Source organism: Thrips palmi, unplaced genomic scaffold (genome assembly GCF_012932325.1).
Source record: "Thrips palmi isolate BJ-2018 unplaced genomic scaffold, TpBJ-2018v1 HiC_scaffold_16, whole genome shotgun sequence".
Classification (NCBI taxonomy): Eukaryota; Metazoa; Arthropoda; class Insecta; order Thysanoptera; family Thripidae; genus Thrips; species Thrips palmi.
The window spans coordinates 6,638,842-6,666,667 of NW_023144625.1; the positions used below are offsets into that span (position 1 = coordinate 6,638,842).

At 54.8% G+C, this 27,826-nt stretch overlaps 4 protein-coding genes across 4 annotated transcripts in view; 2 read left to right on the forward strand and 2 right to left on the reverse strand.

Moving 5' to 3' along the window:
* Positions 1 to 6,445: 6,445 nt before the first annotated feature.
* On the reverse strand, positions 6,446 to 11,803 carry LOC117643074 (probable ATP-dependent RNA helicase kurz). The gene is made up of 17 exons (XM_034381729.1): positions 11,613 to 11,803; positions 11,229 to 11,411; positions 10,860 to 11,159; positions 10,509 to 10,776; positions 10,197 to 10,422; positions 9,903 to 10,092; positions 9,608 to 9,823; positions 9,150 to 9,520; positions 8,900 to 9,068; positions 8,563 to 8,795; positions 8,253 to 8,476; positions 7,910 to 8,173; positions 7,590 to 7,822; positions 7,285 to 7,498; positions 6,893 to 7,199; positions 6,712 to 6,809; positions 6,446 to 6,627 (listed from the first exon to the last, which is right to left on the reverse strand). Exons 1-17 carry the CDS (start codon positions 11,778 to 11,780, stop codon positions 6,551 to 6,553), a joined length of 3,741 nt encoding a protein of 1,246 aa, XP_034237620.1. The 5' UTR covers positions 11,781 to 11,803; the 3' UTR covers positions 6,446 to 6,550.
* Positions 11,804 to 11,852: 49 nt separating this feature from the next.
* Positions 11,853 to 14,282, forward strand: LOC117643076 (uncharacterized protein F21D5.5). Its single transcript, XM_034381731.1, has 8 exons — positions 11,853 to 12,081; positions 12,224 to 12,564; positions 12,655 to 12,792; positions 12,885 to 13,064; positions 13,161 to 13,442; positions 13,535 to 13,822; positions 13,922 to 13,983; positions 14,070 to 14,282. The coding sequence occupies exons 1-8, from the start codon at positions 11,943 to 11,945 to the stop codon at positions 14,194 to 14,196; spliced, it is 1,557 nt and encodes a 518-aa protein (XP_034237622.1). The 5' UTR covers positions 11,853 to 11,942; the 3' UTR covers positions 14,197 to 14,282.
* A 126-nt stretch (positions 14,283 to 14,408) lies between these two features.
* LOC117643075 (intraflagellar transport protein 74 homolog) lies at positions 14,409 to 17,169 on the reverse strand. Its single transcript, XM_034381730.1, has 8 exons — positions 16,834 to 17,169; positions 16,539 to 16,745; positions 16,223 to 16,472; positions 15,941 to 16,137; positions 15,455 to 15,859; positions 15,047 to 15,373; positions 14,743 to 14,967; positions 14,409 to 14,658 (listed from the first exon to the last, which is right to left on the reverse strand). Exons 1-8 carry the CDS (start codon positions 16,897 to 16,899, stop codon positions 14,440 to 14,442), a joined length of 1,896 nt encoding a protein of 631 aa, XP_034237621.1. The 5' UTR covers positions 16,900 to 17,169; the 3' UTR covers positions 14,409 to 14,439.
* Positions 17,170 to 17,352: 183 nt separating this feature from the next.
* Positions 17,353 to 27,826, forward strand: part of LOC117643073 (SLIT-ROBO Rho GTPase-activating protein 1-like) — a 48,458-nt gene continuing 37,984 nt past the window's right edge. The window contains exon 1 of the mRNA XM_034381727.1: positions 17,353 to 17,929. Within this exon, the coding sequence (XP_034237618.1) occupies positions 17,845 to 17,929 (85 nt within the window). The 5' untranslated portion in view covers positions 17,353 to 17,844. The remainder of the gene's footprint in view (positions 17,930 to 27,826) is intronic.

Consider the following 27,826-nt stretch of genomic DNA (forward strand, 5'->3'; position numbering starts at 1 on the left):
CAGTTTCAAAAATGCCATCCGACCGGCCCGACCTCGTAAAACAATTTTTTTCGCGCGCGCGAGCATTGTGACACTGAAATAGCGACTTCCCCGACGGGCATTCCTCACTGTCCGGCCACCGCGCTGCCGCGCTGCGACAAGCCGCCAACCCTTCCCTCCCACCCCCAAAACCAATCCAGCCATCCACGGCCGCCGGCAGGGCCACCATACCGACGGGGCCGCCGCCGCCGCGATCCGACGGCCAGATTTCATTTTTCTAATGCACCTTTCATTTGCGACGTAAACAAAGCCACCCCCTCGCCTCGCGGTGTCAACATGCGCGCCGACCACGCCACGCCACGCCACTGGAATGGGCGCCGTCACTCAATCCCTCAATATTTGCTTAATTGGCGCCAACCGAGCCAACGTGTCCATCGCCGTGCCGCCGTGCCGCGGGGGGCGTGGCGCGGGGGCGTGCCCGGGCTAATGCGGGGTGCACACGCCACTCGCCGTGTGTGTGTGTGTCCCTGTCTGTCTCTGTGTGTGAGTGTGTGTGTGTGTGTGTCTGTGGGAGAGTGCCCCCACCTCCGCACCGCCACCACGGCGCCGATAAGCGTCGCTGGAAACGCGGGTGACAACTAAACGCGCAGAGCGTCGGTGTGTAGTACAGTAGTGGCTGCAGGATATCCGATTCATTAATAAAAATCAAATTGTCCGTCTGCACGAGCCTCGCAGTGGCGCGGCGCGCGGGTGGTTATTATGGTATTAGGACGGCGGCCGCCATCACCCTGGTGGCCGAGTGCCATCGCCGGCGCCATCGCCGGCACTCACGCCCTGGCCGCTCCGGTGCCGCGGCCGTGGTGGCGTGGTGGCTCGCGACGACGACGTCCTCGTGGCCGGTCTGGTGTCGGCTTGGACGAAGGGCGCTCCAAAGGTGTACGTCGTCCTCCCTCTCGCGGTTTGACCGGGTTTTAAACCGCCGGCTCACAGTGGGCCAGGAGACCGGTGGAGGCGGCCAAAACTCGGGACGCGTTTTGAGCTCCAGAGTCTGAATGGGACTCGAACCGAACGTGTGACCTCACCGGTAGATTGCTCTCCGAACGAGGAATCCATTGGTGGGGTCACACGTTCGGTTCGAGGCCTGCTTAGTGACTCTGGAGCTCAAAACGCGTCTAGAGTTTTGGCCGCCTCCACCGGTCTCCTGGCCCGGCCCACTGGGCGGCTGGGTGGTGCTGAGCGGCGGGAGCGGGAGATCCTGGTCGTCCGCCACACGACGGCGTCCTGGTCCCGCCCCGCCAACTCCGCGCTCCCTCCGTCACCTGTTGCTCGCCTCGCCACGCATCGCCTTGAGCCGGACGCGGGCACGCGGCACACGCGGCAGCGCAGCGCACCCCGCCGTGCGCCTTCGACGGCGTCCCGCGGCCACCGGGACACAGCCGCGGCTGCACACGGCGCACGGACGCGGGTACGAGTCCGCGCACCGCGCCGCACCGCACCGCGCCGAGCCCCGAGTACGGAGTACAGAGTACGGGTGCCATATCAGGCGGGCGAGCGGCAGAGCAGTGCGGACCGGATGGCTGATAGGGGTACCGCCAGGGGTACCCGCCGCGCAGGGCAGGGGGAGGGGGGAGATGCCTATCTTCGCGGCGGTTATCAGGCACACCAGCAGACTCAGACTCCAGCGCAGTGGCGCGGAGTGGCGGCGACACACAGTTGTGCGAGGCGCAGTTACGTGCGCAACTCCCGCGGATACCTCGGCATCCCTCCCACGCCTCGCCCACGCCTCGCCCACGCCCCCGTCGTTAGTACCTGCAGTACCTTGCAGGCGGCGCGCACGGCGCGCACGGCGTGCACCGGGACGGCCGGACCGCCTGCAGCCCTTCGACGCCACCCTCGCGGGGGAGGGGATGGGAGGGGGAAGGGCCCGGGGCGGCAGATAGCGACGGAATTACTCGTGAATGACACTCATCTTTGTCGTATATGAATGTTTGTATGAGCAGAGCCGGGGCGGGGCGGGGCGGCGGACGGGGAGTTGGGTGACTGTTCTCCAGAGATACGGAGTAGGCGGCGGTGGCAGCGGTGGCCCTGATGCGTATCAGCAAGACCCAAGCGACGCAGAGCGATGGGGGACAGCCCCGCCCCGCCCCACCCCGCCTCGCGCGTGCGGTGCAGGGCGTAGTGGGAGCGACAAGGACAGCCGCGCTCAGCCTGGCCCGCTCCGATAAGGGCCAGAGCCTAGCCCCCTCCCCCCCCCCCTCCCCCTCCGCGTTAAAGGCACCCCGAGGGGCACCCCCTCGCCGCACTCCACCGACTCCCCGGTCGCCGTTCGCCTAGTGTCTAGTGCGGTGCGGCGCGCGGCGTGCCGCCCGGCGGGTAGGCAACGCAGCCGCAGGCGTGCGCAGCCACTGCCTACCCTCCAGGCGCTCTCCACCTGATGCACCGCCAGCTCAGAGCCGGGATCGGGGTGGGCTCTAGTGGGCTTCGTGCTTTTCCGCCAAACCCACTAGAAGCCCGACCCACGAAAAGCCCACTCCGAACGACAAAGCCCACGTAGAGCCCACGTTCCGTAGCCCGTTCGGCTGCTGCCGTCGCCCGCCCCGCCTCTCCCCTCGCCTGTGCCTGTCGCAACTCGTCCCGACAGGTGCTGCCACCTAGCGGACAGAGGTTGACCCTAGAGACGCCTAGTGGGCTGGAGAAGCCCACTACGGATCGTGGGCTCTTAGTGGGCTTGGGAAGCCCACATGGGCTCGCTGAGCCAAGCCCACTAGAGCCCACCCCGATCCCGGCTCTGCGCCAGCTGCCCACCTGCATCATTCGCCAGCTGCCTCGCTGGCCCGCGCCCCCATGCCCGCCATCCACTCCGTTCACCTTCTGTCGCGGAAATGTAGCCTAACCTTACTTTGTGGCGTATCACGGCGGCACCGGCCGCGCCACGCTGCGCCATCGCCGGCAACGCCCCCCAGGGCCAACAGCGCCAACGGGGCTCGGCAAGGCGGCAACAGCTCCCCGTCGGCACACGCCGCACACGCCGCAGCGCCGCGCGGTAGAGTACACCGGCAGAAACGGTCGGAAACTCGGGAAATCCACCGCGAGGTGGTGAGTTCGTCCGCCCGGTCGGCCGGTCGGCCACGTCCCAGCACGAGCACGACTCTGCACCCGGAAGATGGGAAAAGAAAAGGGGGTGAGAGGGGGTGCGGGGTCCGATGCCAGATCGGCGTGCGGTGGGGGCCAGTGGGGACCAGCGGGGACCAGCGGCGACCACCCCTGCCAGGCCAGGACGGCGACGGCGCCGCGCAGGGCCAGGCCAGCCAGCCCAGCCAGCCAGACGTCATCTTTGGCGTCGCGCGCGCGACCGTGTGCGAGCCGGATAAGGAAGGGGTGGGAGGGGGAGGGAAGGGGCAAAGAAACGGGGGAAAGGGGGTCTCCGCCGCTTCGCTACCGCACCGACTGCTACAATAAATCCCGCATCTTATTGAAGGCAGTGATGGATAGAATAAAAAGGCGCCGTCGCCGCCCATCCTTTCTACCCCTCCGAGCGACTTGTGTTCACACACTCTCACACACAACGCGCAGGCAGGGCCAGGCAGGGCCGGGCAGGGCCGGGCAGGGCCTTGGGGGTGGGGCCGGGGCGACGGGGCGTGGCGTGGCGTGGCGGCGTGCGGGTTCGCGATAGTGCTCGCCACGTATCTCTGCCGCACACTCGGCTGTAGCAGTGTAGCGGGGCGGACCGCCCGGCGGCCAGACGGCGGGCTGGGCCCTGGCTGGGCAGCCCTGCAGGCCCTGCAGGCCACGGCAGCCCGCAGGCTACAGCTACCTTGTTGCCTTGTAGGCGCCGAGCACTGCCGCCAGCACCGCCAGCCAGGCCTGGATGGCCTGCACGGCCAACGCGCCAGCCGGCGGAACGCATCACCGCGACTGTCTGCGCTCCCCCAAGAGCCTCTCCAGCGTGATGCCCTGATTCCTAGGGATGCTAAATTACCGGTAAAATTCAACGTTACGTAAAAAACGGTAATTTACCGTAATTTACCGTAAAATTGGTAATTTTCGGTAAAGTTCGAGTTTTTGGCTGATTTATCAAATATTCATGTTTTCCAATGTATTTAAAGTGTAAAAAGGGGTTATTTTTATTGATATGACAGTAAATCGACAAAATTTACAAATCAGCGGATAGGGTCAATATTTATTAACTGATCGACCAATTTCAATTTTATAAGAAACCCACTGAGATTCCAAACGCTATGGGTATATCACGTAAGGTGCAATGCACTGAGATATCGCACCATACGTGCAATGCCATAGCCATATGCATGGGAATGGGAAAGCAATGCAAAAGCATTGCACAAATTGACGCTACACTTAAAGCGTTTGGATTCTCAGTGCCGTCGTACACAAAGATCGACGAGCAAAGCAGCGGTGTATTCCCCTTCAGCAGGCACAGCTTTCTTGCTAGCTAGCCAAAGCTCCTATGTGGACTGTTGCACGGTGGTGAAGGGCGGTCAGTTTGAATCCGTTACGATGATAATATGTTACACTTTGCTTCTATTTGAGTCCCGAGTTCATTTAATTTACAAAAACAACTATATGGCCAAAAATTGAATTTTACCGTTAATTACCGGATTTTCAACGTCGCGGTAAATTACGGTAAATTACCGTTATTTACCGGTAATTACCGGTAATATTACCGTCCTTCGCATCCCTACTGATTCCCATAAGTCATGAGTAGCTCCTCGTCATCGGCAGCCAATGGCGTCCCTCCCCTTCTGGAGCCTTTAGCTGCCCTGGCTGCCTTTGGCCGGGGCGACACGTAGGACGCTCTCGCCCCGCGCGCCCCGCCCCGCCCCGCCGGGTATCTCTGCCTCATCTCTTTTGTTCCTAGCGTCCCTCGAATGTGTAGCGATTCCGGCGCCACAGAGAAAGGCTGCTGCGCAGTCCCAGAGGCGCCCTGCCGCGCCCCGCCGCGCCCCGCCGCGCCCCGCTCGCCTCTTTTGCACCCCATCGAGAATACGCCTCGACAGCACGCCGCTCCCCCCTCTCTCCCTGCCATCTCGCCGCACCAAATTGATAGTACACCCCGCAAAGGCCGCGTCGCCGCGTCGCCGTCGAGTGACAAAGCCTCGTGTCTGCGAGGCGGGCCGGGCCGGGGCCGGGGCGCCAGGGCGCGCCAGGGCCGGGGGCTGCCGGGCCAGAGGCATCTCGACGCGCACTGCCGCTCTGCCGAGCCAGCCGAGTCGGAGCCGCCAGCCCGCCGACAGGACAGGGTGCTCGAATCCGAAACCCCTTTGATAAGTGGGCAGGCAGGCCGCCGTCCGACGATAGTCCGCGAGCAAACGGCACATCTCTCTCTCTTTCTCACTCTCTCCGGCGCGCGCTCATGGGGGGTCCCGTATGGGTGCGATTGAGACAGAGCGACGGTGGCACTGTTCGAAATCGCTCTGCGGGTAAGTGGACAAAGCCCTCGCCACGGCGCCCTTGGCCTTAACAACCCGAACAGCGCAACGAGCGCATCGCATCGCATCGCGCACTCCGCGCGTGCGTTTCGGCTTCGGCGCGACAAGAATCTCATGGCGCGGCAGCAAGGCACTAGAGGCACACGCGGTGGCCGCGCCGCCGTTTGGCTGTCGCTGCACATGGACATCGTTTTGACTGGCGTGTGGTCCGGGAACAAGCACCGGACCGCCGCTCGGCATCAGCCCACAGACCATACCGGCCATGCAGGCCGACATGGCGGGAAAACCTGGGCAAACTGCAGGCAGACGGCGACGACGAGATGACGACAGCGCGCGTACTCACGTTTCAGCAGCGGCTTGGGGTGGCTCTGCTTCCTCCGGGACATGGTGCTCCTCGTCCGCGTCCTCGGGGAGGCACCTCGCCGTCAGAGCGCCGCGCCGGGTGTCAACGCCTCAGCAACGCCGACACCGGCTTCGCGCTTCGCCGTCCACTCGCGGCCCACTTCCCCATCGCACTGCCGCTCTGCTACGAGCACCCCGTCGTCTTGAAGGCACTACACTGACACAGGCACTGGACACAGGAGGTCGTCGTCGCGGCGTTGTTGAGCGGCAGAGGACACTCGCGTGGCGCGCGGGGCGTCGCTCGGCGGGCGTGAGGCGTGAGCATCGACGACACGAGCGACGGGCGGACGCGGCAGCCGGAGGGGCACTGCGGTGCGGCACTGTCGCGGAGCAGACGTGTTGCCGCCGCCGCAGCCGTTGCGCGACTGGCGCGAACGCGAAGCGCCGAGCGGAGCGGCGAGCGGCGAGCATGCGGGGCCCCCGGACGCCCTCGCCCGCCCCCGCCCCTCCGCCCTTCCCTTCCCTTCCCTTTCCCGGCGTCCGCGCCACTCCGCGCTCCGCTCGCCGGCATGGCACCCCTCAAGTCGAGAGGGCTGATTGCCCTTTCCCCATGACACCCCCGGCACATCGGGAAGAGGAAAATGAAAAAACAAAAAACAAAAAAAAGCAACAAGAAATAGACAGTTGATTTCATAGTTTAATGGCTATTGCTAATGATCACAGATAATGGACACATTGCTTTTACAAATTCATTGTCAAGGATAAGTCAACGTCAGCCGCATTTACAATGGTGGCCAAACTTCCACAGCTTTGTGTTGAGCAGATTCTGGGAGCCACTGCTTGTACGCGTCTAAAAGATCTGCAAAACAGAATAAAACTTATTATTGTAAATCAAGTTTGGAAGGTCTATGTGAAAAAAAAAGGTTTCCAGATTGACACTTACAATGAGGCTCCTTCTTCCACACACCACGAACTTTTTCAGCAGAGTCACACTCCTTAGAAACAAGGGCTTTCAAGAGAAATTCAGTACGAGGTTGTAAACTGAAAGAGAAATGGATTCATGGTTGGAACAGGTACATATTCGGATGAGCATTAGAATAAACTCAACAAAAATGTTTCCTTACTTTGCCCAAGTTTTCACCATAGTAGCTGGTGTAGATAAAAGAATTTTGGAGAATGTAGCCAGTTTTGGGAAAACTGAACCTTCTAGTAGGAATCTTGCAAACCATTTGTACCTATTAAGAGATGGTGGGAATTCTAATTCCATGATAGGAAGTGGCCACCCCGATCTTCCAAATGTAGATGACATATGGCAAAGAAGTCTATCAGTTTCTGATTCATATCTTGGAGGAGGTTCCATCATTGGCTCCGAAACATTACACAAGGCAGGAGCAAATACAGGTAGCCACTCTGGTTCAATGGCTGTTACACCTAAAAAAGTTGGGAAAAAATGTCATGTTGTGCCTTACTCAGAACTGTGGAGAAACAAAACAGAACGGGTGCTGAGATAAAATACCTCTCATGTATGTCTTGTTAGTTTCATAGATCTCTTGGTAAACAACCCATTGTGGCAGATCTTTCCGAAGGACTGATGCAGAATGCAGGAAAACAGGACTTTCCATCTCTGGGATTTGGTATGCATGTTTCCACTTACGTTTATCTTCACCCTCCTTTAATTCATCTAGATCAACCCTTCTAGCTACTTGGTCCACAAGCCCGCTCAACATCATCTGCACAAATGTTAAAAACAAGTTTACAAAAAAATTATTTAATGAAATAAACAGGTGTGAAAGAAATTTTCCAGCCGACTGCTGTACTTACCTGCCGCAGTAATTTTGACTGTATATCTGATGGGGGCGGCATATTAGGATCAACCCCAAGGTTCAGATTGGGTACATTAAGATTAACTTCATTGGTTAATTGAACTCTCAATTTTCTGATTTCTACAATAGCCTTGTGCCGCAAACCATTATTTGTGCAGAAACCCATCAAATCCCCTTGCTCTGCTGCATACTCAGCAGCCCCAACTGCACGCAGTAGAATCATTGGATCACCTGTAAATCAAAATGACAAGTTACAAAACTATCTAGCAACAAACATAATAAGGAAGAAAGTTAAAATAACTAGAGATGAAACGTTACCTAACAATTTTGAGTTGCCAAATCCAGACCACTTCCTTCGCATTTGACGCCATTTCTGCTGAGTACTGCCTTCTTTCTCATTGGCACCGGATGTAAGTGACACCTCTAATAACACTTCTTGCACCGACAAGGCAGCCACAAGGCATACTGTAAGTGCCAATAGGTCATGTTGTTGGCTAAGAGCTAACATTTTACCAAACCTTGGGGAAACCGGAAAAAGTGAAATAGACTGCCCCAAAGGTGTGAGCTTTCCGGAAAAGTCATCTGGAAACACAATTTCATTTTGGTTCTATTTTGATACAGGTCAATATGATTTAAAATTGATGCATTCATCATTGGTTACCTTCAGTTCCTGGTTTCAGAGCAGACAATGCACCTAACAGTCTTAGTCTACGCTCAGCAATTTTAAGCTGTATAAGATCAGGAGGAGTGGGGAAAGGGAAATTCACAACTTTATGGATGCTCATGGCTTTCATCTGCAGAACTAAATCATCAACTGGTTTTCTTTGAATTTCAGGAGTTGTGTATAAAGGAAATGTATCATTAAAAACAGCTGATGAATACAATCTGTAAATTCAAACAAGATCAGACAAGGGTTCCATGTATTAAAAATTCCATGTTTTTCAAAAGTACCATCAGCAACAAGTGCACACCTGTAACAGTGGCCTGGTCCAGTTCTACCAGCACGACCTGCCCTCTGGTTGGCTGATGCCTTGCTACACCAATCTACATCAAATGATGAAATTCCTGTGACTTTGTCATACATTCGTGACTTCCACTTGCCACTATCAACAACATACTTAACATTGGGTATAGTCAGAGAGGTTTCAGCTACATTGGTGGCAACAACACACAGCCGGCAACCTTCTGGTGGTGGTTGGAAAACCTAAGTACAATGAATGATGATGATCAGAACAAAGTTGTTGATTTTTTTAACACTACCTCCAGCTATTCTTCTTCTCAAACAAATAAACAAATACATTAACTCACCCTAGCTTGTTCATGAGTAGGCAAAATGGAGTAAAGAGGGAGCACCCACATAGGTTGAGTAGTGGTTTTTTGTAGCACTTCTGCATCATCTAGCCCCTCATCATCAGAATTTTCATCAAAGTCATCACCAAATAGATCAGACTCTGTGTCATCAGGTATCACATCATATCTTTAAAAATTAAGAAAGCAGGCATTACATTTAAGTACAGATGCTATTAACTCCATAAAAAATGAAATTCCCGTCACTCACTCATCTAAGTTGACTGATGGAAGAGCCATTTGATGTTTCTGTTTCATGTGTTTCCTTGCTTTCTGAATAGCTCTTTCCATATCAAGTTCTACTTCCTCCTCATTGTCTTCTTCAGTATTATTTCCTTTGGGTACTGCCCTTTCAGATTTTTCTTTTAAAACCTTTTTTAAATTTCTACCTTTAAGGGGGAATGCGGTTTTCAATTTCCGAACCAATGTATTTACTTCCCGTTGGCCAGTAAGAAACACTAGGATGCCACCATCAGGAAGCTGTGCATGAATTTTGCATACCTTCCTGAATGCTTCAAGGCAGTAATCAGGATTGGTACGTTTATTAAAATGAATAGTTACAGGAAACTGGCGAGTTTCAACCTGTAAACGCGAATATGGTACAATTAAGTGAAAATGCCTTTCAAGCAAACCAAATTAATGCGATTCAATACAAGACACAGACTATACCTTTATGACAGGAGGAGTTATTCTGAAGAGGCGTGGGTTCTCAATAAAGTCTTCCAGGCGCAAAGTGGCCGACATTATTATAAGCTTGAGAGGGTTACCCCTTTTGAGACGCAATGGAACTATGCGTGAGAGAAGACCTATTAGAATATCAGTGTAAACACTCCTTTCATGAGCTTCGTCAAGTATGATAACCGAGTACTTGGTTAAAAGGAAATCCTAAAATAGAATAAAATAGATAAATTAGAGAAGCACCAAAGCATATTCTGACCTGTCACAGGAAGATAAGTTTACTAACATTTTGAATTTCTTTTAACAGAACACCATCAGTCATAAATTTGATCTTGGTATCATCGGTAACGTTTCCTTCAAACCTGATAAGGTATGAAACCTCCTTAGAAGTTAAATCAAGTTCTTCGCCTACTCTCCTGGCCATTGATATGGCTGCCACACGTCTAGGTTCTGTGACACCAATTAGCTTGCCATCCCTGTAAATTATTATTATGATAAAAATAAATAAAATAAGAATAATTCAAACAGCAATTAGCTGTTTTCTAAATACTTTTTCTAAATGTAAAATAACAATTAATACCTGGCATATCCAGCTTCATACAAGAATTGGGGGACCTGAGTAGTTTTTCCACTGCCTGTTTCTCCTGCAATGAGGACCACGGGATTTTCAGAGATTGCCTCCATAATTGCCTGCTCCTCTGCCAGAACGGGTAACTTCATTCTTGCCTCCTGAATTGCAGGGCTCCTGTTTACCGGTACAAATATTGCTGGTTTTGAAGGTATTGATTTCATTTTAGGGGCTAAGCCTAAATTGGATAGAAAAGCACAAGTTTAGTAACAGAATTTTAAAAATCTGGTTGGAGCACAAACATTAACAAAACAGTAGACGCACTCTTTTTGTTGGACTCATCTTCTTCATTTGGACATTCTTTGTCTGTTTCTGTCTTTATCTTGCAATCTTCAATTTTTGAGGTTCCATTAAGATCAGGTGCTTCTTGATTTTTTTCCGAATCTTCACTATCTTTAGCTTCTGTCATAATATCATCAGGAATTTCTTCTGCACCCTCATCATCTTCAACCTGCCCATTTTCATCATCATCTTCTGGGTCTTCCTTCATCTCTTCTTCTTCAGCCTCACTAGATTCATCACTGGAGGATTCCTATCAAATTAAAAGAGGGTTCGCTGAGTCATGCACAAAACAGTAAAAACAAGTTCCTTTGTAATAGTATTTAATAAAAATACCTCAAAGCCAATGACGTTCAAATTATTGGAGGCCTTTTTTTCCTCTTCTGGTCTCCAAAGACCAGCTTTCAGAAGAGCTTTTCTTCTTTTGCTACCTGATATACTGTTAAGAGAACTCCTTGAATCTCCTTGAATTTCATCAGCTGACCGTTTTAAATTGTCACGAGGATCAGTTGAGGCCTCTTGTTCAAGAAATATCTTTCTACGCCCTTTGGTTTGAACAGCTGCAATTGAGGTAAGTTCTTTCATTGTCTCAGGATTTGCTTGAACTTCCGATAAAGCTTGCAGTAACTGTGACCTCTGTGAAATTAAATATGAATTATAAAATGTGATATGATATACAAACAAAAATATTCAAAAAATACTTACGTTTTCTTTCTTCTTCTTTTTGTCAACAATCTTTTCCAAGCGTTTCCTCTGCTTCCTGGAGAGGACTTTCGTAATTGTGCCCGCATTTTTTACCAACTGTGTCTTGCGCTTCTGGGAGGGTATTACTAAAGGGTTTGCTGCATCGTATGTCTCTTTTCCTTGAGTGTCAATGTCAAGCTTGATCTGGAATTGAAACAATGAACCAATACAATGCAGAAAATAGCTGATGATGACGAATAAAATCGACCAGTTATAAATGAGAAAAGTGTGTGAAGTGTATCGAAGTGATTATCTGAAAATTCATATTATTTGTACCACTGTTTACAAAGTTCCTAATGTGAAGAGAAAGGTTAAGACATGACAAATGTGCAATGTTTTAAGTACCTTTGACGTTTCTGCATTGTCAATGACTGTATTTTTGACTTGGCGAGCCTTCCAATTATATTTCTTTTCGGCCTTCCCCATTTTAGAACTCACAGGTGTTTTCTGTTCAAGAAAAAGTATCAACTGCACAAAACACACATGGAGATCACACCAACATGATTCTGCCATCAATAATTTCTCATACGACAAGGCGTACTGTCTATGAGAAACTGATAAATACGCTTATGACCAAAAATGAGAAGGCAGTGGATGGTAGCCCGCCACCTCTTTGAATTGTCACATGTCTTGTTGACTTCTTGGCAACAAAATACCCGTTAGAATCGTTAAAATATGTCGAAGCCGGTGAGATGTTTCTTGCGATGCGTTGCAGAGACTCATGCACCCATCTCACTTCCTCATCTCGAGGACGTCATCCTCGGAAGGTGTCCTGAGACGCAAATAACGGATAAAAGGTGTTCCAAAAAACAATGTGAGTACGTTTTAACCTTTAGAGACTGTCAACATGACATTACGTTTGTTCGTTTTTGGATGCACATTATTTCGTCGCATGTGCAGATTTGTTCCATTATATTGTCTTCAATTTCTAACACGAGAATTTATTTATGTCACAGTGGCTTTCAGAGCTGATGTCAGCAAGTTGTCGGTGATGGTCAGACACCTTGGAACAAACTTCTCCGCAGTTAATGGTCGTCCCTTGGGCCGGAATGGCGAGACAGTTGCTCAACACGGTGACACTGTGAATTTCCTCCTTGGCCAGTTTGAATATGTGGTGGAGTTTGATCCGTGTAAGCGGAAACTGGACTGCGATGAATCCGAGGATGAACCCAATACGTCAAAGAAAGCTCGTGAGGATCCTGGAACCTCGTCTCAATTTGAACAGGACACGTGGCAAAGTATTGAAAATGGAAAGCTCCTTACTTTTTTGAGTAAGGGTTGCCATTGTTCAGACAAGGTGAGAATGGCTTGTAGAATTTGAGTGAGTAGAATCCACTTTTTAATGAAACTACCTGTTTCTAATCATTTTTTGGCTTTCAAATTTCAGATTGCAGCCTACGATATGGATGGCACAATAATTACCACTAAATCAGGCAAAGTCTTTCCTGAGAACCCCAATGATTGGAAGATTTTGTGGCCAGAAATTCCATCAAAGCTGCAAAAGTTACACCGGGATGGTTTCAAAGTAATTGCCAACTATCATTGAACTTAAATAATTTTTCGATTGGACTTCATTTGCATGATTGGAAGACTTCATCAATTGTTGTTCCATTTCAGATTGTGATATTCACTAATCAGGCTGGCATATCAAGAGGCAAAACTACAGTTTCCGAGATTCAACAGAAGATAGGAAAAGTAATTTCCGCTTTAGGCGTGCCAGTGCAAGCTTTTGTTGCTACTGGTGACACCATATTCCGTAAACCTGCCCCAGGCATGTGGGATATCCTTACCAAAGAGGTTTGACAGCTATTAGTAACTCAAATTAAAGCTGTTGTTCAACATAAAATTTTCTCAGTTTTGCTTCTAACATTTTATTTTTAAATATTTTTCTAGAGAAATGGTGAACTTTCAATTAATATGGATGAATCGTTTTACTGTGGAGATGCTGCTGGACGCCCAGAGAACTGGGTTCCTAAAAGGAAAAAAGACTTCAGTTGTTCGGATCGTTTGTTTGCTAGAAACCTTGGTCTAAGGTTCTACACTCCTGAGGAGCATTTTCTTGGCCAACGAGCCGCACCATTCAAATTACCTGACTTTGACCCTGCCCTAATGCCTGAAGCAGATGCTGCACTCATCCATCCCCCAAGTGCAAAACTAATATCATCAAGTCAAGAGGTGAGTGAGAGTGCCTCTTTATATCATGTCTCACCCTTTACCAGTTATTTATATTTATCTTAGAACATCCATTTTATTATTTGTTGTTTTAGATTCTCCTAATGGTTGGATTTCCTGGGTCAGGCAAAAGCTTTTTCTGCAAAGAGTATCTTATTCCAGCAGGCTATAAGCATGTCAACAGAGACACCTTAGGGTCATGGCAAAAATGTGTGGCTGCAGCTGAATCTGCCCTTAAAGGTGGACACAGTGTAGTTGTTGATAATACCAATCCAGATGCAGAATCGCGAGCCAGGTACATTGAGTTAGCATCAAAGTATAAAATTCCTTGCAGGTGTGCAATGATTGGAGAGTCTATCACTAGAGCTAGGCATAACAACAAGGTAAATTTTTGTCTATCACTGTATTTTATTTTTACATGACAGTGAAGTGTTTTTTATCCCTGCCACAATGCTGACAATTTGTTATTTTTTCTTTTGTAGTTTCGTGAATTGATTGGGGAACCTCATCAACCAATATCAGAGATGATAATGAATTCTCACAAGTGAGTCCTAAGTTTGTTCTCTGTTTCTAATGTTTTATTTTACAATGAGTACGTCATCCTAGCCTCCCGCCCCTTTTTTTTTTCAGATCAAAATTTAAGGAACCAGAGGAAACTGAAGGCTTCCAAGAAGTAATAAAAATATCTTTCAAACCTAAGTTTACTAATAAGAAGCATGAACGCTTGTATAAAATGTATCTGCTGGATAAGTACTAAGAAACAGAAAACAAAGGTAATTTTTTAATTGTTATTTATTTTTCCACTTACGACCTACAATAAATATTAAGAATGCTATTGCTCTTCGTTTGTATGTGCCCCCTTCTATGGTATTTTGTGCAGAGTGGTACTGATAAAGTGCTGTGCTCCTTGGTTGTTACACAGTCGCATGAAGTAATTGTCTTCCAACAAAATTTTGGTCTAGATCAAGGTTTCATACTGCATTTCATAGGGGGCATTGGCCTAAAAGACCATATTCTGTCTTGGCCGTAGAGCTTCCTTCAAAACATTGTTGTATGCTTGGATTGTTTTACTTGCATCTGCTTTGATAGGGCCGCAGTCAGTCTCACTTTTTTTGGATGCAACAAACTCTCTCATTGCAAAGTTATTTTGTTCTAAAAGTGACAATTTCCTTTCTAAGTTGCTTAGTTGAGCATATGTTTCATTTTCTAACAGTTGTTTCTGAAAAGATTAAGTTTTCATTAAAACTTTTTCAGATTCTATAAAATACATAGTATTTAATTTGTAATTAAAAAATAACAATACTTTGAGATCTGCGTTCCGTTCTTGTGCTCTTTTCAGTTCTCCTTTTGCAGCTTCATAATTTTTTTGGAGCTTTTCCTTCTTTTTTAGGAGTTCCTCACGCTTTGCATCACATGCAGTGCGCAGTGATCCTAAGTCTTTTAGCTTTGGAAGTTCAGCTTGCATTGTCTTCATTGTCTCTCTCAGAGTCTCCATTTCTTGACGAGCTTTCGTTTCTAATTCTTCCACCTGAAGATAAAGAGTTAATTTAAATATTGATATTGACTAGTATATTGTACTGTATACAAATAGCTCATTACGATTTTACCTTATCAAGATTCACTTGAAGTTGAGCTTGCTGTGTCGCTAGGGATTCAATTGTTTGCTTAGACCTATCAAGCTCTGTTTCATTGATAGATAATGATTCTTGAATGGCACTTAAAGTGTCTTTGTCTGGCAGACCATGGGCTACTCGAGTTACAGCCTTTGACAGGCTCTGTAATTTTTGTACCACTTCTTTCTCCAACTGCTCTATTCTATCTGTCTCCTGTGCTCGATTTTCTTCAAAAGTTGCCAGGAAGCTTTCAATTGTTTCCTCTCGCTTCCGCAGTTCTCTGTATTTCTGGTGCCTCTCGCTTTGGCTCTCTTCAAGATCCTGCAAATATTTCTTTTTATTCAGCTACTTGCAATTTTTTTTTTTTTTTTTTAAATCTATTGGGAGCTAAACTTGTCTTACCTGATCCAGGGAATCTATTTCTTCTTGCCGGCGCCTTGCGGTTTCTCTTAGTTCTGCTAGTTGTCTCTCCATACTTGCTGTTTCTGCATTGTCCTCTTTCACATGCTGCAATAAAGTTTCTCTTTCTTGTGCTGGAGAGGCCCTTGTCTGTTCCTCAGCAAGCAGTTGATTGCGTCTACTCTCTGCCTCTGCAAGGCGAGCATGCAGGTGCACAGCCTCCTGCTTCACTCGAGACATGGATAGCTGGTCTTCTAAAGCTGCTTTACGGGATGTCAAGCCATCTAGTTTAGCTTGCAGTTGATCCATGGTGACTTGGAGCTGTTGGTTCTGCTCCTTCATTTGAGAATACCTGTGACGCAATGAAGGATCCATTGCCTCAATGAGTCCATCAGCCATTTGCCTTTCCTGTGAGGAACCCAAGTCCAAAATGTTAAAATAATACTTGTTTGCTTGATGGAATGGTATTCATTTAACAAAATACATTACCTGCTGTATTTCCTTCTCAAGCTGGGAAATTTGCGCTTCACGCTGTCTCCTTTCTTCAAAAGCTTGCTCTATTGTAGCTTTCCTTCGCTCATTCATACCTCGTAACTCTTTAGTTTCGGCTTGTACATCCTCCTTTGATGTGTCTGTACTTAGTTTATCGACAACAAGGTTCAGATCTCCTAATTTCCCTTGTAGTTCTGTAGAGTTATCAAGGTATTTATAGTCAACAAAATCATTGATTCAAAATAAGAAAAACAAAAACAAAACATTTTATCTTGTCACCTGTCAATTCTTGTGCCATTTCCTTTGCACGACGGTCATATGTTAAAAATGTTGACTGTTCTCTGCCTAAGGCCTCCAATTCATTATTTAGCCTCTGAACTTCAGCTCCTATTTCTCTCGATTTCAATTGAAGTAGGCCTTGAAAGTAACGTTTGTCTTGTACTTGACGAGGCATGGGCCCTCGCGGAGCAGCAGAACGAAGTCCTGACAGTCCTTGCTGGGTGACTGGTCTGTCCATCATGCTCATAGCCTGCCAAAAGAAATTATTTATGGATTGTCATGTTGTTTAAAATGTTTTGATGAGACTTTTACTCACAGTAGAAGGTGGCCGTCCCATTGAGGATCCGGCTCTGGTTGGCGGAGGCTGATACTGCATTGCAGATGCCAGTCTGCTGGCCGTGCCTGGGGGAATGGCACTGGCTCCGGCAGAAGGCGGCCTTGCTGAAGGAGGCCTGTTCATCCTTCCTGCCGATGTCGGAGGCCTAGACTGCTGAGTGTAAGGTCTCAACCCCAAGGATGCTGCCTGAAATTTGACGTTGTTTGCATTTGTTTTAAAAGCAATGAATGGACCGCTTCAGTTGTGGTCAAAGGAAGAGCAATGCAAACACTACCTGTGCTGTGGCATTATCATCCCTTCTCATTCTCGTCATTGGACGGTCGGAAATTCCGTTTTCCATGACTCAAAAGTTCTGAGTTCGACAGTTGTCAATCACTTTTACCCGTTGTAAATGAGGCAAAGCTTGACAGTCGCAAACACAACTGTCACCCACAAACTGCACGGTATGCGTAGAGGCCTCTAGGCATGCGGATGCGGAGCAGACGACGCAGTGTTTGTGTTTGGGTCTCCCGTTGCCATGGCAACCGGTGCGGGGAGGGTGGGGGTGGGGGAAAGACCCGGCGACCGAGTTCCGGAGACGACCCACAGATGGCGCCACGGCAAGCAACATCCTTGCCGCTCGGCTCCCCACTCCGCGCAAACCCGTTTCGGCGGCGGCGTTGCTAGGGAGTGAGCGGTCCCTTGACAAGCCAAACAAAAGCAAAGCAGCCGAGCCGAGCCGAAGTGGCGAGCCGAGCGCGACCCGAACCCGACCGAAGCACCGAAGCAGCGCAAGCAAAGCACAACAGTTGCCTCCCGTCTGCACTGCGCGCCGCCCGGCTAAAGTGTTTGTACCCGCGCCTCAACAACAGCCTCGCAGCGTCCTTTCGTCGTCGCGGTCCTGGGCTTTCCGGAGTCCCGTTCATGGTTCATGTCGTGCGCGTCCCTCCAGGGTCCCTCCAGGATCACGGCGGCAATGCGCGCGCGCCACTAGTGGGCCACACGGCCGGCAAGTAGGAAGGCAGGCAGCCGGCGCGCCGCGTTTCGTTTGAATGCTGCCGACGCGGTCCGGAAAAAGAGAGCCCAGCGTGAATCGCGAATGTGCCGTCGGTGACACGAGGACCGGCACGGCCTAGCACGGCCCTGCAGAGCGGCCACAGTGGACGACAGCGCCGCGCGCCCCTCCGAGCCTCCGACCTTGATGTGCCGCGAGTGAATCCTTGTCCGAGTGAAGTGTCAGTGAAAGTGCAACTGCCGCGGTGCAGCGGCGTCGCGCGTCCTGGTCGAGCACAAGCAGCCCTCCGCCATGGATGAGGAGGACAGCAACCCGATGGGGACCAAGTCCCCCATCAAGCGGCTCGGCTCGACGCGCAAGCAGGTGTTCTTCAACAGTGAGTATCGCCGTCGTCGTCGTCATCGGATGGAGTGGAGTACCCGTCTCGACCTGCTGCTGCGCGGCCGGCTTTTCGTTTCGAAGTTTGGCAGCGTACCAGCGTAACGGTCATCGGGGCGCTCAACGCCGCGCCGCCGCCGTCTGTTCTCCGAGGCATTTCTCAACTGGAATTACTGCATGTAATACGTATTTCATTATTGCAAGTATTGGCGCCGCTCGTGGCAGTGTACTAGCGCAGCCTGCAGTTACGCCCCTGGCTGCATGCAGGCCATGGAGGCCATGCAGGCCGACGAGGCTCCCCGGCGCTGCAGCGCGCTGCGGGTCAGTTGGCGCCGCAAATTGTGGCTTAGTGGGAAAACTGGATCCGCTCTGTCTCTCTCACACTAGCGCTGGAGCGAGACGCCGCCCTCATGAGTGCGGAAAAGAGAAAAAAAGAGACAGAGAGTGCCTGGAGCCACCCACGACCGCGACGCGCCGCGACGCGATGCCCCGCGGCTGTATTTCCAATCTGTGTGCACTCTGGGTTGCATCACCGATGTCGTCACCGGCGGTCGCGGGTTCGAATACCGACTTGTGTCTCGTTTCCCGAGTGCAGCGTCGCGCTGCGAAGGAGACGGATGGAAGGAAGGAAGGAAGGAAGGATTCTAGCGACGGACATTGGCCGGCGATTAGTTCCAGGCATTGAGGTGGGAGGGGGGGGGGGGCACTGGCGGCTGGCACGACAGGTGCAAGGGGGACGGCTGGGGGAGGGAAGGGGAAAGGGAAAAGGAGTGAGGGGCTTGGGGGAGAGGAGGGGAGAGAGAGAGGAGAGGGGGAGAGGGGAGAGGGGAGAGAGAGAGAGAGAAGAGAGAGAGAGAGAGAGAGGGGAGAGAGAGAGAGAGAGAAGGGAGGAGGGAGGGGAGGGGGGGAAGGGACCCCCGGGGGGGGAGGAGGGAAGGGAGGAGGGAGGAACCCCGGAGCGGGAGGGGGGAGCGGAAAGAAAAGGGAAAGAACCGGGCCGGGGCGCTGCCCCCCGTCGTTGCCCCATTGTGCGGCCGGGGGCCCAGTGTGTGGCACCAGGTGCGAGGAACGGCAGCGGCCGGGGGGAGCGGGAGATAGGCGACAGAAGGGCCGTGCGGCGTCGCGCCTGTCGGGGTGCACCCCCAGGGACGCCCCGCGAGGGGCCGAGTGGACGCAAGTGGGCCGGAGACCGGTGGGGCCCAAAACTCTGGGGCGCGTTTTTTTAGCCAGAGTCGCAAAGGGGGCTCGAACCGAACGTGGACCCCCCAAGGATTGCTCTCCAGACGAGGAATCCATCGGTGGGGGCACACGTTCGGTTCGAGTCCCATTTAGCGACTCTGGAGCTCAAAACGCGTTTAGAGTTTTAGCCGCCTCTACCGGTCCTCTGGCCCACTGCACTACAAATCTATTGGCGGTACACATGGTGTGGAAAAGGCGGTAAAACCTGTACCGCCTTTCTATTGGCGGTAAAATCTGGAGCCCGCCAATTACGCACCCTACAAATTGAACGAAAAAGGCGGTACAAAGTATTACCGCCCATTGCATGCCATTTAGATGGTGCGAAAAAGGAGGTACAAAATATTACCGCCTTTTACGTTCTCTCAGTGCGCCAAGAAATCGGCGGTAAAGCTCTTTAAAGGCGGTACAAACGGTTCTGTAAGGGCGGTAATTTCTGTACCGCCTTCGTATTGGCGGTAAAACCTGGAGCCCGCCAATAGCCAATTACCGCCAGTAAAGGGTGGAAATATTACCGCCTTTCGATTTGGAGTGTGTGCGACGAAAGCACTGTTCGGAATGAGCTTTCTGGTGGGCCCTGGAATGAACAAGGAAACGCGATCTCCGTCTTGGCGTCTTGTCGCACCTGCAGCTACACCGCCAGGCCGCCATCTTCTCGTCGGCGTCTCTACCTGCGCCTTTTGTCTTTCCGCCAAGCCGGCCCTGTGCTATTCAAACAGGTGCGGGCGGCGCGAGCCAAAACGCCAAAACCGGCCGAACCAAAACCATCTTGGTGCTATGAAGTGGATGCCGCTTGCAAAGCACCGAGCACCGAGACGCCGCACTTCTACAGTGCTCCTCCTCGTCGGCTGAGGAATGGCCCCCATCAGCAGGCGGATTCCGATCGCTCTGCCTCTCTCGCACTCACGGGGCGTCCGTAGGGCTGCGAGAGAGGCAGCGGGCACCCTCCGCGAGCCCCGCGTCCAGAAGACTGATTCCGAGTGAGAGCTCTCTCTCTCGCACTCATAAGGCGCTCCATACCGGTGGGAGAGAGATAGACCGACGGGCACACTGTGCGGAATCAGTCTACAGGGCGAGCAGGATGAGCTGGGCGCTGCTGGGCGTGGATGCCGCTGCCGCCCGTTCTTGATGCGCATCGTCGTCCTCGCCCTCTCCCCCTCCGAGTCCTCGTCCGAGCCCAACGCGCCAACGGGTGGAGTCCGTTCTACTTTACGGTCGTCATGGCGTTCGAGAGCACCACTCGCTTTTGCCCAATTGCTTTTTCGAAGAGGCGGGGCGGCTGCTTGCCCGTCCGTCCGTCCGTCCGCAGGCCGGCCGACGGGGGCGAGGAGGGGCGGGGCGGTGGCATGTCCGGCGCGTGGGGCGGGGCGGGGCGGGGCGGGCAGACTGTGGCCAAATCCAGATTCGCCGCAGAATGCTGAACGTTACACTGTGTGGGTAAGGCTCGACTCCGCTCTGGTGTGCACTGCGTGTTGACATTGCATCCGCGCCGGTCAGAGTCCCGGGGGAGGAAAAGGGGGAGGGGGCAATCCCTCCCCTCGTCCTCCTCGACCCCTCCGTCATCGCCGAGCACAACAAAGTGGACTCCGTGAGGCGGTAGCGACGCACGGTAGCGACGTCGGGGGTATAATTTTGGCGGCGTCCCTTTCGGGCAACACTTTAATTCGCTTACTTTCCCTTTCTCCCCGACTCCAAAGGACCGACAGCAGCCCAACGTCTCGCGCTCTCTTTTTATTTTTTTTCCGCTCTGAGTCATGCATTGGCGCGCCGCTGTTTGGTGTCGCAGTCGCACCGGAAGCTGTCGCCTTTGCACCTCAATGAGAAGTACTGAGTGTATGTCCGGTTTGGCGCGCGGCACCGCGCGGCGCACGGCGTGCACACTGTGCACAGCGAGCGGCGGGCGTTGTCGCGAGGGCGGCTGTTTCCGCCGCACTCTCAATAAATGTGCCTCCTGAAACGCTCACACACACTCACACACTTTGTATTCCTGCCTGGCGACGACGACGGCGTCGACGAAGCCGTCCGTGGTCGCTGGCTTCGCTGGCTTCGCTGGCTGCTTTGCCTTGCAACGTATAGAACGCGCTGGTGACGTTCTGTGGCGTGCACCTGGAGTGCCCCGCTGCAGCCAAGGCCCCCCTCCCTCCTCTTTCCCTCTGCAGCCCTGCAGCCGGAATGCGTGTAAAAGATTTGTGTTGGCGCTGGCGCAGTTGTTGTCACGCCGGGTTAATTAATTCGAACCCTTATGTGGCGGGGCGGGGCTCGTCGCACGTGGCCCGGGAGGGGGGAGGGGGAGGAGGACACACAACAGCTGCCCTTGTCTGGCGCGCGCATCACACACTCACTCACACTCCCGCAGCAGCAGAGCAGCTTGCCGGCGGCCGGCGCGGCACGGGTTTTTGGGCGGGGCGCGAAAAAGGTGTAACCGCCGGGGACCGTCCGGCAACGCGGTGGCAACGCCGTCGCCGCCCTGCCCCTACCCACCCGGACGCTGCTTGCCCTTCTCAACATTTCGTTTCCATCTTTTCCATTCCCGAATGCGCGTCGTTGTGTTCTGTGGTGTGGGAGGCGGTGGCGCGCGGCCTGATGCGTTATCAGCACGCCACTGCCTGGTGCTGGGAGCTGCCGGTGCTCGCGCACAGTGGGCCAGAAGACCGGTGGAGGCGGCCAAAACTCTAGACGCGTTTTGAGCTCCAGAGTCGCTAAGCAGGACTCGAACCGTTCGTGTGACCCACCAATGGATTCCCCGTTCGGAGAGCAATCCATTGGTGGGGTCACACGTTTGGTTCGAGTCCCATTGGAGCTCAAAACGCGTCTGGAGTTTTGGCCACCTCACTGGTCTTCTGGCCCACTGTGTCGCGCCCGGCCCAGGCCGCGGTGTTCGATGCCTCGCCCAGATACCACCACGTACGGTACGGCAGCACGGCCAGCACGGCGCCGTCGTCCTGGGGGCCGGAGGGGCTGGCGTGCGCCGCGTTGCTCCGCCACTGCCTGGTCGCTCCGTCCTCGCTCCGTCTCTCCACGGGACGCCCCTCGAGTGCGAGAGAGACGGAGCGACGCAGGGGTCAAGACGGCGATGCATATGGATGCACGGAAGGGCTGGCGGCGACACTGCAGCACGGCCCGGCGGCCCGGCAGCGCGGCGTAAGTGGCTGTCGTGTCGTTTAGATAATGACAGTCGCCAAACGAGCTCGACGACGACGTCCCCCGCAAGTTCAACGAGGCACTGCTGCAGCTGCGACGCCCGTCCGGCCGCCACCGCGGCGGCGCGAGGTTCGCGTTGGACGTGGCCGCGAAGGGCCCGCGGATGGACGTGGCCGCGAAGGGCCCGCGGATGGACGTGGCCGACGTGGCCGCGAAGGGCCCGCGGATGGACGTGGCCGCGAAGGGCCCGCGGATGGACGTGGCCGACGTGGCCGCGAAGGGCCCGCGGATGGACGTGGCCGACGTGGCCGCGAAGGGCCCGCGGATAGACGTGGCCGCGAAGGGCCCGCGGATAGACGTGGCCGCGAAGGGCCCGCGGATGGACGTGGCCGACGTGGCCGCGAAGGGCCCGCGGATGGACGTGGCCGCGAAGGGCCCGCGGATGGACGTGGCCGACGGGGTAGTCACGGGCCTCTCCGCGAGGGGCTGGCGGCGGGCCGGTCTGAATCGTGGGCATGACTCACTGCGTTACCCTCGTTCTAGGAAGGCGCCTCCCCGCCCGCTGCCGCCGCGGCCGCGGAGCCGACGCGGAGCTGGGGTGCCTTGGTGCCTTATTGGAGCTTCGTGTAATGTACCCCCGCCTGCCGAGCCCTCCAGGGCCGAGCGATTCCGAGGGAGAAGCCGTGTGGGCGCTCTGTCTCTCTCGCACCCTCATCGGCACGGGCACGCCCCATGAGTGCGAGCGAGACAGCCTGCTGCGTGTGTGCGCGCCGTGCTCCATGCCGTGCTCCGCCCTTCCGGAGGGTGGCAGTGCACAGTGGGCCAGAAGACCGGTGGAGGCGGCCAAAACTCTAGAAGCGTTTTGAGCTCCAGAGTCGCTAAATGGGACTCGAACTGAACGTATGACCCCATCAATGGATTGCTCTCCGAACGAGGAATCCATTGGTGGAGTTACACGATCGGTTCGAGTCCCATTTAGCGACTCTGGAGCTCAAAACGCGTCTAGAGTTTTGGCTGCCTCCACCGGTCTTCTGGCCCACTGTGGCACGCTCCCCCTCGGGCGGGACAGCTGCACGATGAGGGCGTCTTTGTCCCACTCTGTGGCGTCTGGCCGAGTGAGTCGGAGTGAGTGGAAGGGCGAAGCCAAAGGCAAGCCAGAGGCAAAGCCACCCAAACAGTGCCGGGAACAATGGCGACGGGTAAACGCAAAAACGAGCCGCCAGCAGCCCAGCAGCGGGACAATGAGTAGCTCGCGGTGCGCGATGCGGGTGGGGCGGGGGCGGCACCACTGGCCCTTCACCACCCCAATCGGCCTGTCTGCCGGGCCGGCCGATTCCGAGAGCCGTTTTCATCGCCCTGTCTCTGTCGCACCGACAACGGACCGCAACGGACGTCCCATGAGTGCGAGAGAGACACGACCCTGCTGCAGTCCGCGCTGCGGACTCTCCAGCGGCGGGCTTCTATTCCTGGCACCAGCAGACTGATTCCGAGAGTCGTCGCTCTGTCTCTCTCGCACTCGTCGGGCGTCCCTTACAGGTGCGAGAGAGACAGGGCGACGAAAACGACTCTCGGAATCAGTCTACAGCCCGCGGCGGGTCGTTGGTGGAACCCTCGAAGCCTCGGAAAGCAGCGCGAGATGGTGGCGGCTGCTGTCCTTTGGAGCAGCGAGTGTGGGGCCAGGCTGGGGCACTGCGAGGCAGACGGGCTGGATGGCGGCGACGGGGGAGGCTGGCTGGCTTGCTGCAGGCGGCGGCACAGCCAAGACACTGCCAAGGCACAGCGCGCTGGAGAAAGCGCCTCGACGCGACGTGCGCCGTGCGCCCCCCGCCGGCCGGCTGCGCGCTGCGCCCTTCGGCAGCCAGCAGACTGATTCCGAGAGTCGCTCTGTCTCTCGCACTCATGGGGCGTTCCCTCGGGCGTTCCTACACCCGGACTCAGTCTGCTGCCAGTGGCGTAGCCGCAGAGGCCTTGGTGCAGGCAGTGGCGTGCCGCAGCCGCTCCACGTCGTCCCGCCCCGCCGTCCCGTCGTGTTCAATGGGGCGGCGGCTTGGTTTATTTATCGCCGAGACGCGCGTCTGTCATTTATTTATTTTTCGGGGGATGGGGGGCTTTCTTCTTCCTCCTCTTCTTCTCCTCCTCCAAGGCCAGTCGGCACGTGTTGCTTCGGTGCGTGCGCGGTGGTGTCGGAGGGGCCCTCGGAAGGGCGTGGTGCCGCCCTCGGGAGCCCCCTCGGCGTCCTCGACGGGGTGCTGGGTGGGGGTCGCGCCTGTTCGGCGCTGAGGGGCTTGGGGCTTGTCGACGCGGAGGGCCTCGTCGGGGTGGAGCGGCGTGCTTGTTCCGCGCATTCCGACCGCCAAACAACGCCGGGCTGTGAGGCGTCGCGTTTGGCGTACAGTGCGGGGGCCGAGGAGTCGTCGGCGCCTTTGCGGCCTCGAGGGCCTTGACGCGGGCCGAGCTGCCGCCCTGCCACTGCCCTGCCGCAAGCCCTGCCCGCCCAGCTGACCCTCGCGCTGACTGTTTACGGCGTTGCGGGTGCACGGCGCCGTGGTCCGCGGCCGTCCGCGGCGGTGGGGGTCTTGGTGGGGGCGCCGGCGCCGAATCGGTCCGGCGTCCATCTTGCGCGCAGTGTGTGCGGAATGGACAAGGCGGGGCAAATGGACGACGCTGCGCCGTGCAGCACCACGCGGCGCGGCGCATCCCGAAATATACAAGTCGCTCGCAGGGCATTGCGGCGGGGCGGGGCGGGGCGGGGCGGGGTGCCGCGCCGGAAGTGGCGGCCCTTTCCTCTCTTGTTCCTCGGCGACGACGGCGCCGAGAGAGGGCGGAAAGCAAAGTGTGGCGGCAATTTTTCCGCCGAATGTTGGCGTGTTCAATTTCGGATCTCTGTTGTCGTCGTCGTCGGGGAGCTTCGCGGAGGCGGAGGCCCCCAGACGAGCGGGCGGGGGACCGCGGACTCGCTTCGCCTCCAGCATGCCGGCGGAGCTGCGCCGCCCGGAGCCCCCCCTCAGGCTGCCCGCCACTGTAATAGGAATCCGAATCCAAGCGGAAAACGGGTTTTTGCGGCCGATGGGGGCGAGGCGGGGCGACGTAACCCCTCGACAAGGCCCTCGTGGCCCGGCGGCCCGGCGCGGTACAGTCCGCACGGCAAGTACTAGCTGCCGTGGCGCGCCAGTCAGCCCTGCCCTGCCGCCACGGAGCCGGCGTTGAGTCAGGCAGGGCCGAGCGGGGCGGCCGCGGCCAGGGTGTGGGCGTCGTCGTGAGCCAAGGGCCGGCCCCCCACAAGCCCTATAAACAGGGACGCTGCGCCCCGCCCCGCCCCGCCCCGCCCCGCCCCGCCCCGCCCCGCCCCGCCGCGGACAGCACATCGTGAAAGTTTGTGACTCCAGCTCACTCCAGCTCCAGGACTCCAGGACGGTGAGGAACACGGCGAGGGTAACGGGCATCGTCAATCACTGTTATGGCGGCCCTTGTCTGTGTGAGCTGCCCTCGCAGGAGGTGATGGTGGCGGTCATGTTGTTGTTGGAACTCCCCGCGCGGCCACGCGCGAATCGAAGAGCGAAACGATTGTTGTTGTTGTTGCTGATTTTGATTTCGCGCGACGCGACATTGTTGTTTGGCTGCGTCTTGGGAACGCTTGCCTGTCCGCTTGGGAGCAGCACGGAGGAGGCTCGAGCTGGCCGAGTGGAAAGTGTTGTCGTTTTCCGTGGTTGGCACCGCTGCGTATGTGTGTGTGTGTGTGTACCGGTGCGCCGGGCGTAACAACATGCTTGCTGGTTGGCTGCACCGGCGGGACGGCCGGCCCTGCTGCTCCAGTTCCCGCCCGGATTAGCATTGCAATGTGGTCTGTACTGCCTGCAGTGCCTGCACTGTAGATTGTGTTGCGCGGAGCGCGGACATTCAAATGGCGCGAGTTCCGGACTCCGGCGTGGAACGAACGACGGAACACACACTCCATCCTCCGGCAAAGACAAAGACACTCGCACAGACGCGGTGGCCGCCGACTTTTGCAGACACCTCCGCCGTCGGCGTCCCCGGGGCGGTGGCGGTACCGACATGCCTTGCGGTGGACGTGCCGACTGCCTCCATGGCCTGCACGGCCTGCACGGCCTGCCCCGCAACACCGCGGAGTCGTAAACGCGAAACCGAAATGAGGTTGTTGCTCTTCCCTCGGGCAGGCCTGGGGCAGGCCGCCGACCGGTGCATGGGAATCGCGAGTATGAGAAATTTGTGGTTTGTCGAGTATCAGCGTCGGCGGGCCGGGCCGGGCCGACCGACCTGCACGCTGATGCTCAACACCGCTCTGTCTCTGTCGCACCCGCGGGGCGGTCCGTAGCGGTGCGAGAGAGGCAGAGCGACGGGACGCAACCGGCCGGTGCCGCTTTTACGTGCCGCCATGCTAATGCAAGGGACGGGCAGGGAATCCCTGCGCCCTGCACTGCCAGTGGAGTAACGGCCGCCAGAAGCAGTTTTAATATTTCCTGCGCATCGGCGCGTCCAGCACGGACGAGTCGTCGTCGACGGCCTCGACGGCCGTGCCGCGAGAAAGTCTGGGAAACGGCGGGGCAGGGGCACGTGAACGTGTGAAGGGCGCCGCGGTGCCGCGCAGGGCCCAAAGTTTGGCGAGGGCGAGAGCGTCATGCCGCCAGGCCCCGCCAGGCCCCGCCAGGCCTTGCGTGCTTTCCTACCCCGGGGGCTGCGCGTCCCTAGGTGCAGCGCGGGGCTGTTTGTCGAGGAGGCGGCGTCGCACTGCGTCACTGCGTCGCGGGGCATGCTGGCCGGCTCCGCGCGGCGCTCTCGTCGTTCTGTCTCTCTCGCAGCCCTACGCGACGCCCTACGCGACGCCCCGCGCGTGTGACAGAGACAGCAGAGCGACGAGGCGACTCTGCGGAGTCGGTCTGTCGGTCTCCCGAGGGCACCGCAGCCGGCGCAGCCCTTTGTTGGCGTCGGGACGTCCAGGGACGCACAGTGGGCCAGAAGACCGGTGGAGCGGCCAAAACTCTAGATGCGTTTTGAGCTCCAAAGTCACTAAATGGGACTCGAATCGAACGTGTGACCCCACCAATGGATTCGAGGGGTCGACAACTACCTCGAGCCGTGTACGAGGTAGTATATATTACCGGTAATATAAGTAATATAGGGTAATATAAGGTAATATACGGAAATAAAACAACGGTAATATATGATAAAAGAAGATGAGAACGTGACACAGTATCCTTGACTAAGGCTAAAATCAGGAGTTCTGGCTAGAATTTTGGTATTATGCAGACCTTACCCTCGTTTCATGACAGCGCCCCCTGTCAGATAAAAGGTATGCAACCCGATGCAACCTATCTGACAAAAGTATGGCGCGTAGCTTCATGTCAGATTGAACACGGACATCAAATCCGAATTTCTTCCTGTCGCAAGGAGAAGCCTAATAGCTTTAACACCTTGATACCAAGGTTCAGTACGGCAAGTTTAACGTTAGTTTAGGTTAGAAACAAGCAAATCACAGAAATATGTGGTAATATAGTGGTAA

Coding starts and splice junctions, on each gene's coding strand:
- LOC117643074 (XM_034381729.1), bottom strand. CDS start 11,780: ATGGCAGAATCATGTTGGTGTGATCTCCATGTGTGTTTTGTGCAGTTG. Junction 10,423..10,508: donor AGATGAGTCCAACAAAAAGA/GTGCGTCTACTG, acceptor TATCCAATTTAG/GCTTAGCCCCTAAAATGAAA. Junction 9,069..9,149: donor CCATCAGTCAACTTAGATGA/GTGAGTGACGGG, acceptor TAATTTTTAAAG/ATATGATGTGATACCTGATG.
- LOC117643076 (XM_034381731.1), top strand. CDS start 11,943: ATGTCGAAGCCGGTGAGATGTTTCTTGCGATGCGTTGCAGAGACTCAT. Junction 12,082..12,223: donor AAGGTGTTCCAAAAAACAAT/GTGAGTACGTTT, acceptor TTTATGTCACAG/TGGCTTTCAGAGCTGATGTC. Junction 12,565..12,654: donor GTTGCCATTGTTCAGACAAG/GTGAGAATGGCT, acceptor TTCAAATTTCAG/ATTGCAGCCTACGATATGGA.
- LOC117643075 (XM_034381730.1), bottom strand. CDS start 16,899: ATGGAAAACGGAATTTCCGACCGTCCAATGACGAGAATGAGAAGGGAT. Junction 16,473..16,538: donor TGGGACGGCCACCTTCTACT/GTGAGTAAAAGT, acceptor TTCTTTTGGCAG/GCTATGAGCATGATGGACAG. Junction 14,659..14,742: donor AACGGAACGCAGATCTCAAA/GTATTGTTATTT, acceptor TAATCTTTTCAG/AAACAACTGTTAGAAAATGA.